This window comes from Urtica dioica, chromosome 9, assembly GCF_054948205.1.
Source record: "Urtica dioica subsp. dioica isolate 48M chromosome 9, U.dioica_male_clone48M_v1_H2, whole genome shotgun sequence".
NCBI lineage: Eukaryota > Viridiplantae > Streptophyta > Magnoliopsida > Rosales > Urticaceae > Urtica > Urtica dioica.
The window spans coordinates 23,226,540-23,245,342 of NC_142764.1; the positions used below are offsets into that span (position 1 = coordinate 23,226,540).

At 36.0% G+C, this 18,803-nt stretch overlaps 3 protein-coding genes across 4 annotated transcripts; 2 read left to right on the top strand and 1 right to left on the bottom strand.

The window, feature by feature from the left end:
• The first annotated feature begins 508 nt into the window (after positions 1-508).
• On the top strand, positions 509-4,815 carry DEG15 (protease-like protein). The gene is made up of 14 exons (XM_089627172.1): positions 509-679; positions 758-804; positions 903-1,077; positions 1,155-1,208; positions 1,291-1,353; positions 1,586-1,723; positions 1,811-1,897; positions 2,040-2,143; positions 2,484-2,569; positions 2,664-2,758; positions 2,858-3,392; positions 3,653-3,851; positions 4,149-4,240; positions 4,394-4,815. Exons 1-14 carry the CDS (start codon positions 614-616, stop codon positions 4,642-4,644), a joined length of 1,992 nt encoding a protein of 663 aa, XP_089483298.1. The 5' UTR covers positions 509-613; the 3' UTR covers positions 4,645-4,815.
• Positions 4,816-6,866: 2,051 nt separating this feature from the next.
• Positions 6,867-9,136, top strand: MBAC1 (Mitochondrial substrate carrier family protein). Its single transcript, XM_089625979.1, has 8 exons — positions 6,867-7,161; positions 7,326-7,415; positions 7,571-7,672; positions 7,757-7,864; positions 8,169-8,267; positions 8,352-8,540; positions 8,621-8,719; positions 8,807-9,136. Exons 1-8 carry the CDS (start codon positions 7,069-7,071, stop codon positions 8,939-8,941), a joined length of 915 nt encoding a protein of 304 aa, XP_089482105.1. The 5' UTR covers positions 6,867-7,068; the 3' UTR covers positions 8,942-9,136.
• A 5,965-nt stretch (positions 9,137-15,101) lies between these two features.
• On the bottom strand, positions 15,102-18,360 carry SPL3 (squamosa promoter binding protein-like 3). Of its 2 annotated transcripts, none has more exons than XM_089626614.1 (3): positions 18,110-18,360; positions 17,552-17,949; positions 15,102-15,575 (listed from the first exon to the last, which is right to left on the bottom strand). In XM_089626614.1, exons 2-3 carry the CDS (start codon positions 17,941-17,943, stop codon positions 15,461-15,463), a joined length of 507 nt encoding a protein of 168 aa, XP_089482740.1. In that variant the 5' UTR covers positions 17,944-17,949; positions 18,110-18,360; the 3' UTR covers positions 15,102-15,460. The 2 variants fall into 2 exon arrangements, with proteins under 2 accessions (XP_089482740.1, XP_089482739.1); XM_089626613.1 differs by having other exon boundaries at positions 18,048-18,278.
• Between the last annotated feature and the right edge of the window lie 443 nt (positions 18,361-18,803).

Sequence of the window (18,803 nt, forward strand, 5' to 3'; positions counted from 1 at the left end):
TCACAATATTTTGATCAAAATATTTAAGTAATAAATAATGTCTGGTCTAAACGGTTGTTTTGGATTTTGTAGCTAGTAGCTGCATTTTGATATATGTTTGACTAGTACAATTGTTAGTTTCTATGATATTCTAAGTTCTCTTCAATATTTTTTTTTCTTACCTTATGAAATTAGTGTGTTTTTTCTATTTAATAGCTATTGACCCATTACCTCGAGCTTTCTTATCAACAATTTTTCGAGTTTAAATCTTTCCGAGTCAGGTCAGATATTTTATCATTGTAGTATATATTTCGGAGTTGAAATTGTCAATAATCCATCTATTACATAAATAATAAGTACCGATTTTGGACTTGTGGCTAAGTGTCCAAAGAGGAAAAGGTTTAATAATAAAAAAAAAATAAAAAAAAAAAAAGGAAAAGGTTAAGATGCGAATAAAACGACGTCGTCCTCCAGAACTACCGATTTTACCTTACCTCAAGTATCGTTTGCAGAGCCGCTTCCCTTATTTTTATCATCCGAAACAAAATTAAAATACAAAGAAAAGCCCCTGCCCTGCCCTGAGGCGACTTGAGGAACACTCCGTAGGGAAGCAATTGAGTCAAACTCCTCCGTCATGGGCTCACTGGGAACCGCCGATTCTGCTCGGAATTTATCGGCCATGGTCAGAGTCCAAGGACCTGTAAGTCTCTATTTCTCGCTCTCCGTTGATTTCTTGTTCGATTGAGTTCGAAACCATCGTCTTTTTTTGCGTGTTTAGGATCCGAAGGGACTCAAAATGCGAAACCACGCTTTTCATCAGTATCAGTAAGTCGCAAGTCTTTCATTTCATTAAACCAAAATTAACAACGGATTTTATTTAATTATTTCTCAGTATGTTTTTGTCTGTGTGTGTGTTTATACAGCTCTGGACGAACAACTCTTTCGGCGTCTGGTGTGCTATTGCCAGAAAGCCTCTACGACTCCGCTGCCGCAGAGAAACTTTCCGCCGGAGGAGATCGATCTCCGACGCTGGTTCTGACCGTCGCATCGGTCGTTGAACCGTTTCTCTCTTCGCAACACAGAGATGATCTTTCGCTGGTAAAGAATTCATGCTGTCAGCTGTGAATTGTGAATCGGTGTTCAGTTATTAACACGTTTTGGTTGCTTATGCGCAGCCTGAGGTCATTCCTGAGTTCATTCCTGGCGCTCGGATTGATATAATGATTGAGGTAGATTGAAATTTGTGTTTGTTTTTTTCAATGGTTTGGCTTCAAGATTGGTTTGTGATTATGTCAATTATGTCATTTTAAGGATGATGGAGATTCTGATAAAGGAGGAGCTTCTCATTGGCACACCGCTCAGTGTCTGAAACTGGTACGCATCATTTGGCTGTCGAACTAGCAATGGAAAACCTCTCAAATCGTGTCATTTTTTTTAAAAACGATACTGGAACATGCATTTAAGCTAAACTAGTTCCAGACGACTGATTATGTATATGTTGACTTTCTCTACTGCTTGCGTATGAATGTTAACAACTTAACATGCGTCGATGTTTCAAGATGGTTCATATTTATTGCACTTTATAGTTCTCGATTACATAAAACAGATTGATATTCCAATGACTGCGAGGGCACTCCAATCAGTTGTTGAAGCTTCATTAGGCTCCTTAGAGCATGGATGGGAGGTTGGTTGGTCTTTAGCCTCACTCAATAGAGTTCCACAGTCGCTTGTTACCCAAGCACAGGTTAGTATTGTATCATTTACGCCTTTTTTTCCCGAAAGGAAACAATTTTTAAGTCATTAACTGAGTGCTGTCACAATCTGGAACCAGGTGCATCCTGCAGAATCGAGCAATGTAAATCAGTTAGGCAGGTTGACTACTCGAGTAGCCATACTAGGAGTCTCGTCGCTGTCTAAGGTGAACCTTTTGCTCGTACTTTAACCTTTTTTAAGTTCAACTCTCAAGTATAAGTGAGACATAAGTGGCACTGACAGCAATATTTTTTCATATGTTACACATATAATCACGTGTAAACGGTGTTGTTTTCTTTACTATATAGGATGTTCCAGATATCAAAATATCACCTTCAAATAGAAAGGGAGATTTCATTATGGCAGTGGGATCCCCTTTCGGAGCCCTTTCACCTTTGCACTTCTTTAATAGGTAGCGTGTTTTCTTTTGTTACATTGCATATTTTTGCTGTCAAGCTATTAAGAAAAGTAATTTTATTATTACTTTGGTCCATGAATCCCTTGTAACATTTTCAATAACTGAACGTTACCGATCTGAGAAATAGCAGTTACAATAATTATGGCTTGGTCGGGCACGTTAGTTTGACATATATGTATGTGCAAGGATGCTAGAACTAAACGGGTGTGCAATTCATGAATGTTTCTGTGGCTATTTAACATGGATGAACACGTTAATTAGTTTACATTCCTCTTCGTATCCTTTCATATTTTGGGGTTTAAATGATTTATAATGTTGATGTTAAATTTGGCAGCATATCAGTTGGATCAATTTCCAACACCTATCCTCCACGTTCATCTCCCAGATCATTACTGATGGCTGACATACGATGCCTTCCTGGTGTGAGCAATAGTTTTCTGAAAAGAAAAGAATAATAATTTGGATCCCTTTTGGTGCATTTTTCTAATTTTCATTCACAATTTGAATCTATTAGGGACAGAAGGTGGTCCAGTCTTCGACGCGCAGGCACAACTTATCGGTATCTTGATGAGACCATTGATGCAGAAGATTAGTGGTGCTGAAATTCAGGTGAGCATAGGAGCACTTCTATCCCTATTCACATTATTCAAAGTTCATTATAGTTAACAGTTAACACATCATCCAAAACTTCTAGTGATTGGATAACAGCTGGTCATTCCGTGGGAAGCGATTGCGACATCTTGCAGCAGCTTGCTTCGGGTAGTGCCTCAAAATTCAGGAAAAGGGAGTTCTGAAGATCGAAGCTCATTATGTCCCTCTTCTTTACCGGTTGAAAAGGCTGTGGCTTCCGTTTGCCTCATCGCGGTTGACAATGGAGTATGGGCATCCGGTGTCTTGCTCAATGATCAAGGCCTGGTACTCACAAATGCTCATCTGTTGGAACCGTGGAGATTCGGGAAAAGAACCTCGGATACTTCTTTTTTAGGTGTTAAGCCCGGGGGATTTGCATGGAGTTCGGACTCCATGGGCAGCAGAAAAATACGTGTCCGCTTGAATCACACGGATCCCTGGACTTGGCGTGATGCTATAGCGATCTATATCTGCAAAGGCTCTTTGGATGTTGCTCTGTTGCAGCTCGAGTCTGTTCCCGAGCAGCTTTTCCCGATGGTGACTGATTTTTCGAGGCCTTCCATTGGATCCAAGGCTTATGTCATTGGGCACGGGTTATTTGGACCGCGATGTGGTATAACTCCTGTCATTCCTCTCCTCTTGTTGTCTTAATATTGTGAATACACTTGTGCTATTGATATCACACGCCATCATCGAATGGAAAGAATCATCTTTTCTCATTTTTTAATTCCTGTCACTTTCTCTTGGCGAAGGGGACAAAACTAATTCAGCTCCTGCGATCCTTACCCAATGTTTTCTTCAATTTTTGAAAGTCAATTTGCATGGAAATCCATTAATTTGTCGTTTTGGTTCTGAGTTTGGATTTTTCTCTAGGCTTGACCCCATCTGTGTGCTCTGGAGTAGTTTCCAAACTAGTCCAAGCAAGATTTCCCTCCTCTCATCAACTTGGTTCTTCTGAAAATGGTCATGGGAATTTCCCAGTGATGCTTGAAACAACAGCTGCGGTTCATCCTGGTAGCAGCGGCGGAGCAGTTGTAAATTCGAATGGCCATATGATTGGAGTTGTGACAAGGTATGAAAAAAAAAGTATATTATGAGTAAATCCAGAAGTTCTTGGTTATAGGCACTCTAAATTTGTTATATGAACAGCATTCTTGCTCACGTCGAGCTATATATTGATAAAGACTGCTATTTAAGCATTTAGTCCAACCAATGAGTATCGAAGCTTTTAAAGTTTGAGAAAACTATTCGCATATAGAAAACACTATTCGCATGTTGCCATCAAATAAAGTCTTTCGTATAAGTGGTTTCCTATGCGTATGGTCTCAAATATCTAATTGGACTTTTTTTTTTTTTTTTTTCAACACAGCAATGCAAGGCATGGCGGTGGAACTGTCATTCCTCATTTAAACTTTAGCATTCCATGTTCGGCTCTATTGCCCATCTTTATGTTCGCAAAAGGTTGGCCATTGATGTATATACATTTCTCATTTTAAGAATGGAACTATCTGTTTTTTTTTCTTTGTTTCCTTCTTTTTATTGTGTCTGCAAGTTTAATTTAATTTATCAACATATTGCTGCTAGTAACGGTTTATGACTGGTTGCAATAAACAGAGATGAGGGATTTTTCATTGCTAGAGAGCCTGGACGAACCAAACGAGCAGCTTTCTTCGGTTTGGGCATTGGTGCCCCCAATATCTCCGAAGCCCCCGCCATTGCCTAGCCTGGAAGACAGTGACAATAAAGAAGTCAAAGGTTCTCGTTTTGCCAAATTCATGGCTGAAAGACAAGAGCTTCTGCGAAAGCCGACTCAAATCGACGACTCAGAAACAAAGCCAACTGCAAAAGTCCCTAGCAAGTTATGAGCTTTCTCAACTATAGAGCATGGCTAGAGATCTTGCATCAAGTTCTTTTGCACCTCTTTTGTGATCTTGACTCAAATACGTTGAATTGTGAATCGTCCATTGATATTTTTGACGCCAATACCAAGAAGTGCTGATTTTCTTGGTGGAATGTGTTCGTAAATCTTTTTTTTTTTTAAAATAAAAAATAAAAATGTTTGGTTCATCTCCGTAAACCTATCTAGTGAAATCGATACAAATGTAAAGAACAAGAAATGAAAATAAAAAGCTATACAATACCGTGAGAATAATTGAATATATTTACTATGTGTTGACGACATGCTAGTTTCATACCGTGAGAATAAATTATGACTTTTGCAAAATAGCCATACTTTCATTAGGTATATCAAAATAGTCAATTGAGAGTACATGTTTTCATTAAATTTAATTTTGCCTCGATTAATTTTAATTCAATTTTCATAAAGCTTGTATTCTGTCTTTATAGTTCGTTGAGATTAAATTTAATCCAACCTAGATTAATTTTACTTGGGCTAGTTTGCTTATAGTTAGCAAACTATGACTATTTTGCAAAAGCTTAAGTTCTATTGGGCTATATAACCGTTGGACCCTAATTTCATATGGCTATTTTGTTACAATCCCAGTACTTTATCTGCTAGCTTCATGTTCATTATGAGCACCACTGTTTTTGGGGTTATTCTCTTGTAGATCACTAGTTTCGATCTATTATAGCATGAAAGTGGTGGTAAGGTGGATTTATGTGATGAGAGGTGTTATGGGGTCGTTTGCTCACTTGGGAAAACGCAACTCAATCCAAAAGATGAGGCGAGAAGCCGATTGAATCCGTCCTAAAACCTCAAGAAAGCACTAAGCCTGCGGACTCAAAAGCTCTAAACTGAGAAGACATAGATTCTAATTATTTATCCGAATTCAGGAATTAGCAAGAGGAAAGGAAGAATTTTAATCTAGAGATCCTTAAAAACCTTCCCATTCATATAGTTTGGTCGAGAGCTTCAGGTAATGTGAGCACAATTACACGCGTCACACAATCGGCTCAACGCATGCTCATCTATAGAATATTTTTTGACGGAAATTTGTTTAACATAATTTTTTAAGCAAATATCACTTGTTTAATGGAAGCGACCAACGTTGTTCTTTTTTTATTATTATTTTATTTAAGGGAAAGATCATGCGATTCTTGAGATTACATCCACAACGTAATGGTCTCAACTTCAAAAAGCTTTACCGGTCCGACTTCTTTGATCATTTTGAGAATCGTTTGATCACAATTAAATGCTTTAGCCGAAACCTGTCGCCGTACGATTCAGGGTTCGATAGACCCTGGAGAGTCTCTGCGCCGCCGCGGACGAATTGTGATTGTCGATAAATGAGAACAATGTCGTTCTCGTTGGAGTCATGGAGTTGGTGCATTGACCGACTTTTGAAACCTTCTATGTCGATCGAAACAGATGACAGAAAGGCGATCGGAACAGATGACCGGCGACGGTGTAGAAGAACGAGCGGCGGTTTCATAACTGATTTGGAAAAGAGCATTATTGGAACTCTAATTATGTTCGGTTATTTCGATAGATAAATTAAAAATTTGACTACTATTTTAATCTCATTCCTATCAAATGACTACATATAAATTTATCATAGACCTATATAGTATTAATATAAAATTTATATTTCAATTTGTTATTGACATATGACATATAAAACTTAACGAAATATATATATACATAATATTAAATACTAATATATATATACATATACATATACATATATCATATATTATAACGTACATATATCATATATTATAACGTACGTGTGTGTGTATATATATATATATATATATATATATATATATATATATATATTATATACCGCTTTTAAAACAAAACCACATGTTCGTAACAAAAAAAAATATCATATAAAAATCTGAAAATCACAATGGTATTAGTGGTATTAGGATTACCTTATTTTAAAATAATCTCATTGCCTAGATAATCATATTATCAGGAATGTTTTTTTAACATTAAGTCACACCAAACAACGTAATCTTAAAATACCCGAAATGTGATTAACATTATCTCCAACCAAACACTCAAGCTAAAGCTAAGGATAAGGATGATTCAATTCAAATTAATCACAAATACAGAATTCAATTGAGTTTACTGGTACTACATGTCATTTATCCTTTAAACGGCGGAATATTGAAGAAACGACTGAACGAATAATTACCACTTTCATTTCATTCCCATTTCCATATGTGGAATTTCTTCCCATATGGCGTCTTCGTTTTTGGTTCCAACTTCGAAGAAGTGCTTCGCATAGCATTCCCCAATGGAACAGCGACATAAACAATGATTAGAGGAGCGAAGAGCTAAATCGTTAATCGGAGACAAGACCGCTTGAAAGATTGCGTCAATGGCAGACACTCGTGCCTACAAGGACTACGTCGCCGGCTCTCTCGCCGGCGTCGCCACTGTCCTCACCGGTCACCCCTTCGACACTGTTAAGGTCGTTTCTCTTTCTTTCTCTCCTTCCAAACATAATGGGCTTATGTGGTTCTGTTACGGGTTTAAGCCCTAAAGAGACGATAGTGAAATCCATCCGAGTCCTGGTTGATTAAAATCTTGGGTCTTCTCTGATATGTGCGAGGTTTTATGGATTTTTGGTGATAGGTGAAGATGCAAAAACACAACACTGAAGCACATGGAATAAAGTACAGAGGCGCTTTGCACTGTACAGCCAGGATTCTATCTACTGAAGGAGTATGGTGTACTTCACTTTTCATGGCCACTTAGTTCATCTCTTGTTTATTTATTTTTATTTTTTATATTGATATTACACTCATAATCTCATATTCTGGTTCTAATTTTCCTGAGAAGCTCACTCATCTCTACACTTTCGATTTCGACCATGACAGATCAGAGGACTTTACAGAGGCGCCACCTCGTCTTTCGTAGGGATGGCTTTCGAGAGTTCCCTAGCTTTCGGTATTTATTCTCAGACGAAGCAGAAACTGCAGGTATATAGTAACCAAACTCTGTTCCATTCATGTTATTCGCGTAATTTTTTAGTTAAAAGAGAGAATTTGTGTATATTTGTGAAGGGAAGTTCGCAGAAGAACAATAGACCAGAGGCACGGGTGATAGTTCCGTCCGCTGCTTATGCGGGAGCTATAATCAGTTTTGTACTATGTCCATCGGAGTTACTGAAGGTCTGTATTGTACAATTAAAAAGGCGTTCTTATTCGAAACACCTTGTGATCTTTGACTGATAGATACAACAAATAATTAATTATATTTAAAATGTAGGATCATACCAAAAACTAAATAATATTATTTAATATATAGTAATTAAAGCAATCAATAAATTCGAATAAATTAAAAAGGCGTTCTTATTCGAAACGCCTTGTGATCTTCAACCAATTTTGCGCTTCAATATAATTACCCGGAGTAAGCGCTTATAATCTCAGGGGTCTTAAATTCGGCGATTAGTTCTAACGAAGATCGTTTCTTCAGTGTAGGATGCAAGTTCAGGGTACAGATTCTTCGACCCCGGCGTCTAACAGATACAAAAGTCCTCTAGACTGTGCCGTCAAAACTGTGAAAAGCGACGGGGTGAGAGGCTAAGTGATATTCTCTGCTTCTAGAAAGAAGCTAATTGATGATATTATTTTTAGCTGATGGAAAAACCCTTTTCAGGTGAAGGGCATTTTCCGTGGAGGTTTTGCGACGTTGCTAAGAGAGAGTGTAGGGAACGCGGTGTTTTTCACGGTTTACGAGTACGTTCGCTTTCACGTGAATTCGCAACTGAAACCTGCTTTCTCTGACCACGGAAACTTGGTCGACGTGGGGGTCGGGATCCTCAGTGGTGGTCTCGGTGGTATGGTGGTATGAACCTAGAACTTTTTCTTCATACTCTTATTAATGATTTTTTTTTCTTTAAAAAAAAATCTGCGCATTTTGTGTAGTGTTGGTCAGCTGTGTTGCCATTGGATGTTGCCAAAACAATAATCCAAACTTCCCCGGATAAGAACTCCACGCGAAATCCCTTCCTAATATTGAGTTCGGTAAGAATACTGGAATCCGTTTTTGCAATGAAAAAAGTGGTTTTTATTTTATTTTATTATATATATATATATATATTTGTGTCGTAGATTTATAGGCGGGACGGGTTTAGAGGATGCTACACTGGTTTAGGCCCAACCCTAGTTCGGGCATTTCCTGCTAATGCAGCGGCGATTGTTACGTGGGAGTTGGCCGTGAAACTTCTCGGCATCAACAGGGAATAAGTCCCTCATTCCCTTTTCATCTCCTCGATACAGGTTTAATTTATTTATTTGATTTTAAATTCAAACCTTAATACAGGTTCTCATATCAAAGGTTATGCCTTTCGTTTTGGTTAGTTCTACGGCCGTTTCGATAATTGCTTCTTTGTAGATTGTTTCTAAAAAGTGTTTAATTGGATTCGCTAGTTACTTTTAAAATTTTAAGCAGGTTTTTTGAAGTAGGTTTGACTCAATTGATGATTTTTGTTCGGCTGATACTGTTATTATCATATAAGAATTTTAAGAAATTGAGCTCTTTTAACAATAAGCTCTCTAATATTATGTTCTGTCAAAGTGACCCTTTGACAATAAGATCTCTAATATTGAGTTATGTGACCTGTGGACAATGTAGCCGATTCGACACATTTTCTTTTGGTAAATCATAGTTATTCGGAATCTTTGTCATAAATATTTGTGTATATGTGTATTTGTTCAGTAGTGGTATAATTTTCTATCCAATACAAAATTTCTGATGGTACTTCTGTTTAGGACTCATCTGTATAAGGGATTTCAATTGTAATTGTTCACTGTAATGAAAATCAAGATCAAAACATCTTTAACATGCAAATGATGTCCATGAACTGCATGTTTTGACTATCTACAAATCACGGTCTTGACCCTTGACTAGGTCTCTCGAATAGTCTTTAAACATGCCTCACCACCAAGAACAATTGTCTTCTTAAAAAAATGATAAAAAGTATATAGGGAGTGCAACTTAGATTAGAGTCCATAGATAAAATTGTGCATATTTTATTATTATTTTTTTTTTGTATATTTTTAAACCTAAATTGAAACTTGACATCGACCATAAATAATTGTCATCGACCACCAAATTTTCCCACGACCTCCTTTTTATTTGTTTATATTTAGAAATAGAATAAGAGAAAAGGCCATTAAGCTTCTCTCTAGATAATAGACAGTTTGACTACAAAGATTTACAAAGAATTTAGATACATCAGAGTGGATGGGTAGCCTCATGTCTAAAGCAACCATAAAGAGGGAAGACCGATCGGCTCAGCTTCACTAAGAGCTGAGAATCTCTCACAGTAAGTTAGAGTGAAGATCGATCGTTGAAACTTGCCAATTTCCCAAAGAGGTTTTGTATCTACAATGACAAACCTAACATTTGATGGTGGCTCCAATGCGAACTCAGTTTGAATAGTGTGGGACCGATGCATCGACTCCGTGTCTAATTATTATTCTTTGAATTTATATCCAGTTTGTAGTGAATCCATTCCTACATTAACAAATATAATTTAGAATTGATTCACTACAAATTTAAACACAAATTATAATTTTCTTCTTTAAACATTTGTCATTTTTAGGGATCTATTCCGCAACATGCTAGTTAGATTCGCTCGAGGAAAATGGACTTCAGTAGTGCTGTTTATTTTACCAAAATATTACCAATATTGTTTTTTTTTTCCACGTTTTTATTTTTTTAAGCTAAACATCAAGAATCTCACCAAGGCAAATCAGCCTGTATATCAGTATACAGTCAGTGAGGGGCTTCAGACACCCAGGTTACAGAGCTTTCGAAATGTAAAGCCTATTTAGCTAACTTATGCACAGCGACATTATATCTGCGGGGATGAAGGAAAAAAAAAAAAAAAACCGAATCAAATCTATCCTTATAGTTTCGGATTTCCGCAACCAAGAGCCCGAGTTCTATAGCCAAAGAGTGCATTTTCTTGAAGATGGAGATCACTCGTTGACAGTCTTGTACCCCAAATCTGCTGCAATACGAAGTCCATACTCCATACATTTGTTACTCTGTTTTTTCGAGGAGAAAATTCTTTTTTCCACTCTGAATTTTTTTTCCTCTTGCATTTTTCTTATCTCATGCACTTTAGATTAGTTCATGTCCATTTTAACTTTTGCACGACTATTAATCACATGATTCCCATCCCAATATTATAAAAATCTCAGTCCATTATAATGCGGATCAATCCAAAAACATTAAAAACATTGTGTTTTCTTTTTCCCGAGAAAAAAATTAAGATGTATTTATATGTAACAATGTTTTTTCTAAAACTAATCTCAAAAATAACTTTTAACTTTTAAAGTCGAAAATAGTAAACAAATTTGTAAAAAAAAATCTTGTTAACATCAAGAAAAAATAAATATTTTTTTCTTACACTTAATTTAAATTTATTAGAAAGGATATATTTTTTTTGAATAATTTTTTTAGTTATTGTTTTTTTTTAAACGGTTTGAGTTGCTTTTTGAGGTGCAATTTAGGCCTTTTTATAGCCCGGGTCAAGGCTTGACCCTCAGTACTGAAGATCGAGGGCTTGGTCTAGGATTGAACCTAAAGTCCTATTCCTTAGGCTTGGCCCGGCCCTGTCCCGTCAATAAAAAAGTTTGGGACGGACCTAAGCCACTCTTGGGCTTGAAAAAAGGGCGGCCCGACTCGGCCCTTTTGAACCTTTTTCACAAAGACAATAAATTAGATTATAACGTGCGTTAACTTGCTTTACTCTTTTTTTTTAAGGTTTTAGGCTTTTTTTTTATGTAAAAAATTGGGTCAAACTAGCCTCATTGAAGGGCCAAGACTACGCCGGCCCCGAAGCCCGTCTGACCCAACCCCTCAAAAAGTCCAACTCGAGTCCATTTCAGGCCCTCGTTAAGTTCGATTTGTGCCCAACCCTTTTTAAATTAGAAATTATGTATTTTAGTTCAAAATTATGTTTGTATGTATAAAAAGTATTTTTGACACTTCAATTAAATTTTATCATCAATGATACAGTATTTTTTTCTATTATAAATTTTACTGTTTTTTTTTATTAAAAGTGTGTTTTTTTAAATTAAAAAATACTTTTAATATTTTTTAAAATGCTTGAAAAAAATTGCCGCTGTCCGACCTCTTGGCAGCTTTACTCCAAATATAGAAAGTTTATCACTTTTTAGTCTTTGTCTTTTCACTTTTGTCCTGGTTCCCCCAAGGTATTAATTCCTTTTTTCTGTCTCATTTTTTTTTTTAAATGACCTAGTTTCTAACTTTTTTTTTTTTTTTTTTATATGTCGAAAACTAGTCACATTATGCATAGGAGGCTGCGTGGAGCACAAGAATTGCACAACTCCAGGGTTATGGAAATTACACGATAGTCTTTTAGTCTTGGATATCGTTCCCAGCACAAATTGCTCAATTTTTCTGGTCTTATTTTATTTTATTTTTCCAAAATGATGTGTGCCCTTATTTGTTATTGTTGCATGACTCCTCGAGGCTTCTTTTGATATAGAAAATATACATTCCCAATTCCCAAATGAGTTTTTAGTATAGTCATCAAATCCCTGCTATAGAGGAATAAGTATTAATATATATATATATATATATATATATATATATATATATATATATTATAGGAGTATTTTAGTCTTAACATTTTATTATAGATTTGATTATTTATTATTTTTGTATTTTTCCATAAATACTTTTGCAATATGGAATTCTAACTTCTTTTGACTCTCCCTCTCTCTCTCAAATTCTTCTTCTTTTTCTCTTTGCAATTTTCACATAGTATCAGAGCGCAAATCTCGTCACCTCGAATTGGTTGCGCTAGGATTATCAATATCGGTGGTCGAGCTCCAATTTTGGGTCTGTGTTCGGCTCCAATTTTGTGGTTTTTGCATCGTTTTGGGGGATATTTGCAACGACTTGATCCTCACTGTGGTACGTACTCTGATTTGCTTTCTTTGTTGGCTTTGCTCGTTTCTGGATTTGGAGATTTTGTTGTTGAATTTTGCTTTACTTCTGCTTTATCTTTTCCTAAAAGTGTCTATGTTTCTCTTTCACCTTTTAATTTAGTACATTCTGATGTGTGGGGACCTTCAGCATTCATACAAAGGGTGGATCTCTGTACTATGTGTCTTTTATTGATGATTCTACTCATTTTTATTGGGTTTATATTATGAAATATCGTTATGATTCTCTTGGCATTTATCATATGTTTCGTGCTTTTGTTACAACTCAACATAGTGCTGGTATTAAATATTTTGGTTGTGACTTGGGGGGTGAATATACATCTATTCGTTTCTCTTATTTGCTTACTTCAGATGGTACTTTCCATCAAACTTCTTGTACCGACACACCATTACAAAATGGTATAGCTAAGAGAAAACATAGACATATCGTTGAAACAACCCGTTCTCTCCTATTGTCTACTCATGTTCCTAGTGAGTTTTGGGGAAAAGCCGTTCTAACTGCCGTTCACTCCATAAACATAATTTCGTCCTCCATCACTTCAGTTTTGTCTCCCTTCAAAAAACTTTATAGTCACGCTTCTTATTGTACTTTCTTGAGAGTCTTTGGTTCTGCATGTTTTGTTCTCCGACCTCATGTTGAACGTAGTAAACTCACATCTCGCTCTGATGTATGTGTCTTTATTGGTTATGGTGAAGGTCAAAAAAGATATCGGTGTTATGATCTAGTTAGTAAAAAACTCTATGTCTCCCGAATATGTCTCTTTTTTACTCTATGCCATCGGATACTCCCAATTTGCATAAGTCTGATCTCACTCGCATTGATTCTTTTGAGTCTTGTACGGTTGATACTTCTAGCCATGTAGATGATTAATCTCAGCTTATCAATATCTCATACTCCTACTACCTTAAGATGAGCTTCAACGAGTGTGGATTTAGCACCTCATCCTCCTTCTCAACCTCGTTACCCTCAACAAACCTGTAAGTCCACTAAGTTACTTGATTATGTTTACTCTACCTACTCCACCTCTTTTGTTTCCTTTTTGACTTCTATACACCAACTCTCCGAGACATCTTCCTATAAAGAAGTTGTTCTTGACCCCCTTTGGCAACATGCAATGGCTAAAGATTCTCTATTGTGATATCATCTCTTGGATTTCATCATAGTCCACATGATTCGGCTCTCTTTGTTAAGTGTACACCTTCTGGTCGCACGTTGCTCTCGTTGTATATTGATGATATGATTATCACAAGGGATGATGTTGATCTAATTGTAGAGTTAAAGAAGCATTTAGCTCACGAGTTTGAGATGAAGAATTTGGGGTCTCTACGGCACTTTTTAGGAATAGAAGTAGCATACTCTCCTCGTGGCCAAATACATTGTTGATATTCTCGATCAGGCTTGTCTATCTCGCATTGTTGATACCCCTCTCGAGCTTAATGCTCGGTATTCTTCCTTGAATGTTGTTACTCTTTCAGATCTCACTTTGTATCACATTTTGGTTGGTTGCTTAATTTATCTCACTATCACCATGCCAGACATTGCTTATGCTGTCCATGTTGTTAGTCAGTTTGTTGCTTCTCCTACTACAGTTCACTGGGCAACTGTGCTTTGTATTCTTCGATATCTTCGGGGGACTCAGTTTTAGAGTTTGCTCTTTTCATCTACCTCTTCTCTTGAGTTACGTGCTTACTCAGATGTCGATTGGGGTGGAGATCAATTTGATCGTAACAATTGGATTTTGCATATTCTTGAGCGACTCTCTTATTTCGTGGAAGAGCAAGAGGCAGATTGTCTCTCGATCATCCACAGAAGCCGAGTATCGCACATGGCCTCTACTACTGCTGAGATTGTGTGGTTGCGATAGTTTCTTGCTAACGTGGGTTTCTCTCTTTCGAATCCCACTCATTGAGATTGTGACAATGTTAGTGCTATTCAAATTACTCGTAACTCTGTATTTCATGAGCGTACAAAGTATATTGAGTTCGATTGTCAAGGGGGCCATCATGTTGCCATTCATCACTTTTGCTATGCAAATCGCCGATTTATCTACGAAGGCTCATATTCTACTCCGCGTTTTCGATTCTTAGTTAGCAAACTCTTGATGTTTCACACTAATACATCGTAAGTTTGAGGGGGGTATTAGAATATATATGAGCGCGCTAGGGGTATCTTAGTTTTAGACTTTTTTTATGTATTTGACTATTTATTATTTCCTTTGTATCTTTTCATAAACATTTTTGCAATATTAAACTCTAGCCTCTTTTGGCTCTGCGTCTCTCTCAAATTCCTCATCTTCTTCTCTTTTCAATTTCCACAATAAGCACTAACACTAGAATAACCATCCAAACTGTGCAATAAGAAAGTCTCGAATCTTCCAAACTTGAAGCAGAAATGAATGCCGGAAAAAACGATTTGGGATAGCAATAATCAATAGTTTTTATATGAACAATCAAATCTTCTCCAAATACAAAACCAGCATATCTCATGAGTAATGCCTTAATGTCTTGACTAAATGATAAACTAATAAGATTTGAATTTGACAGAAGAGAGAGAGCATGAACAGTGGGACGGAAAACAAGAGCTCTCTTTTTTTTTTAGGCCAGAAATGATATGAAGTTTTTTTTTCTTCTTCTTTTTCTATTCTTTCCTAGAGAGTCAATTTGATGGGAAAACCAGATGCATGGCTACATATAGATTATTAATTAATTATCCCTTAATTAAAAAACCCTTTATCTGAGAAATTTTGATGCGAAATCATTTATGGTTCTTCTAGTTTCTCAGCTGGAACCTTCTCTAAGCTCTGATGAGGTTTTCCTGCGCCGCTCGTTATGGCCTGCCAATCGCCTTCGACAGCTCTTCTTAGTGCTATCAAACTCTGGTAGCCCATGAAACCTGAAACACATGTATATATAAATGTGCATGCAGATTGGATATATATACTCAACATTTCTCTTTTTAATTTTTGAAGAATACCTAGCTCAATATATCTAACATATGACATTTAAATGCAAAATTTATGTTTGCCAGAAAATGTTTGGGATATGAGTATTAAGATGCGTTTATAAAATGATGAGAAAAGAAAAATTAGAATAAAGATTGACTCATAAATCAATAAAATTTAGGTATTATACTTAATATATTTATGAAAAGATAGGCATATAGAAATATCATATTGTAGATTCAATAATTAAAGAAATATTAAGATTAGACTTGTTATTTTGAAAATATCTTAAATTGTAATCTTGATTCATTTTCGAAAAAAAAAAATGCCCGTGGAAGAATTCAAGCCTTCATTTTAAAAGAAATTTTCGATGATTTTCGATGACCTACTTAGATTATTATTATTATTATTATTATTTTGTGCAAGGATTTCCAATACCCAAACATGTTTAAATACTATCAGGGGCAGTTTTGTCAAAAAAATGTGAAAAAAATCTATTTTAGATATTTTCTAAATAACAAGTCCACTCTTGATACTCTGTTAATTATAAGATCTACATTATAAAATTTCTCTCGACATAATACTATTTGGAGAAAAATTGCTTATTTTCTACTAAAATAATATATATATATATATATATATATATATATATATAATGTAGAAATGTAACTTGTCTATAAGTCTACAATTACAAAGGTCAAACGAAATTGGATATTTTTTTCTTTCACAAAATAAAATGATACGATAAGTGAAGCTAACTCATGAATAAGCACTCTCATCCGCATAAGGAGAAGAGTGTGAGTCAACCCAAAGAAAAAATAATTAAAAGAATTATTGAGCTATAATTTGTCATATCATACATATTTATCTTCAGTACTCCAGCTAATATACACAAAGGGACTATATTAGACTATTTAATAAGGAAAAATCAAAGAACCAGAACATATATAGATCGCATGTAAAGGGAAATAAGAGAGAAAAAGCAAATAATTTATATGTAAAAACCTGGGATTTGGTAAAGGTGTGATGTGCTTGATAAATATAGATAGGCCACTATTGTTTACATATATGATATATGTATCAGTATGATTACGAAAGACGAAGTAGAGATGAGATGAGACCAAGTCAAACTCAGAGAGATTACATGCTTTATAGAACTGATCAAGTGGGGTTCTTGATGTGTCTCATTTCCTAAAGACACTGATCACATATATTGCGTAAACCCCTTGGCAACCTACAATATGCACCAATTTTGACCGACCATATTCATATTTGGAAACAAACTATTTAAACCCGTTAACATACTCACACTTATTTGTATATATAAATACACACACCACATGCTTACATAAATAATAAATTTATGTGTGTGTCATATATATATATATATATGTATATATATATATATATATATATATATATATATATATATATTTTAAACACGCTCTTTAGGGTGATAGCTAGGGCTAATTTGGAGTGAAGAGGCAGTGCAAGACCTTTGTGGTAGTTCCCATTTGCAGGAAAAGGTAATCCCAAAAACAAAACACACTAAAAAACAGTCATAAATGTGTGCAATTCACATCCAATAATGATACCCTTGTGACTAAAAAAATAATCATTATTGGGATTTACTGTGTCATTGCATCACCAAAAAAAGAAAGCAAAAAAAAAAAAAAACAGAAAGACTCTCATCACAAGTACCACATTTAAATTCACACATGTATTACTACTAGCCATTACCAGGAGCAAAAATCATGACTAATACAAAGTACAAACGAGATCCACATTAATCAATAAACAAATTATAATGAAAAAACAGACACTAATAATCAAAGCAAATTTAGGATATGAAATGAAAGGCATATTAGCGAACAAGATTTATAAAAAAAAAATTAAAAAAAATTAGGGTTTTTTTTGGAGTGAGAACCTGCTACATTGCTGACAAAAGCGCTGTTGAAGACCGGCGACGAGGACCACCGGAGCTTTAGCGTGGATCTCACAGATCTTGTGGCGGCGATGGTAGTGCTTGGCCTCGGACAGGTCAGCAGGACAGCTGTCCGCCTGGCAGCCAGGCCTCGCCGTGGACCCTCCCGCACCGGATCCCGAGCCGCTTCCCCTGGCCCTGCCTTCCCCGGCGATCACCAGCCTTTTCTTCCTTACCATGTACTCGTCCCCACCGGATTGAAACCCTAGCCCGCCCCCGGAAACGACGTCGTCGTCTATTTCCTCTTCTTCTTCCTCTTCCTCTCCCTCCTCGTCAGCCTCGTCTCTAGCCTTGGCCGTCAAGCTCCTCTTTCCCTGGACCTTGTTTGGCTCCATTATCAGCTGAAGAAAGAAGAGACGAGTGAGGAAATAGATCAGGAGAGAGAGAGAGAGATATAGGGAGAGAGAGAGAGAGATGCGTATATATACACGCCAAATACCTATATATGCGTTGGTGTATATATTATGGGAGAGTATGCCAAAGATAAGGGGAATGAAAAACCTTGTGGAAGAAGACGAATTATGAGTTAGGACCACAAAAACACCATTTCTTCTCTCTTTCTTTTTAATGCCAAGTAACAGTACCCGCGGAGGATTAGAAAATCTAATCAAAAAAGATTTTTGTATTTATTTTTTTAGTTTTATGGGAATAATTTCAAATTAGCTCGTCTCATATTCATAGTCATAGAGGCCAGTATGTGTACAGTAATAAATAAATAATAATTAGTGATGAGAATTCAATTCTTTTGCCGATGTTGAGTTCTGTACTACAAAGGTTTAAATTATTACTCAAAAGCTTATCTAGACTATTTATTTTATTCTTTACTAGTTTATCTTGCTGGCTATTGAAATAAAAGATATAAATGAGTCTACCAACTACCAATATTTTTTTTTACAGTTCTCTTATTGGCTTTAAATTTTGCACCATTGCTTTCTGTTGCACCATCGTTATCCATGTGGGGCTTCTTGTAAATCCTCTAACCCAATCATGCATCGAGAATGAATAAAAGCTCTTTTTTTTCCATCCTCTCTCTCTCTCTCTCTAAGCCTACTAGTTTAACTTTATCTGTCAATTAATTAGCTACTAAAACACTAACCATGTAGATGTTTACCCTCTATGAATCTACATTATTATATGCTTAAAGAATATCGATGCATGTGAGTGGAACCTTTCTTTCTCTCTACAGTTGATGATA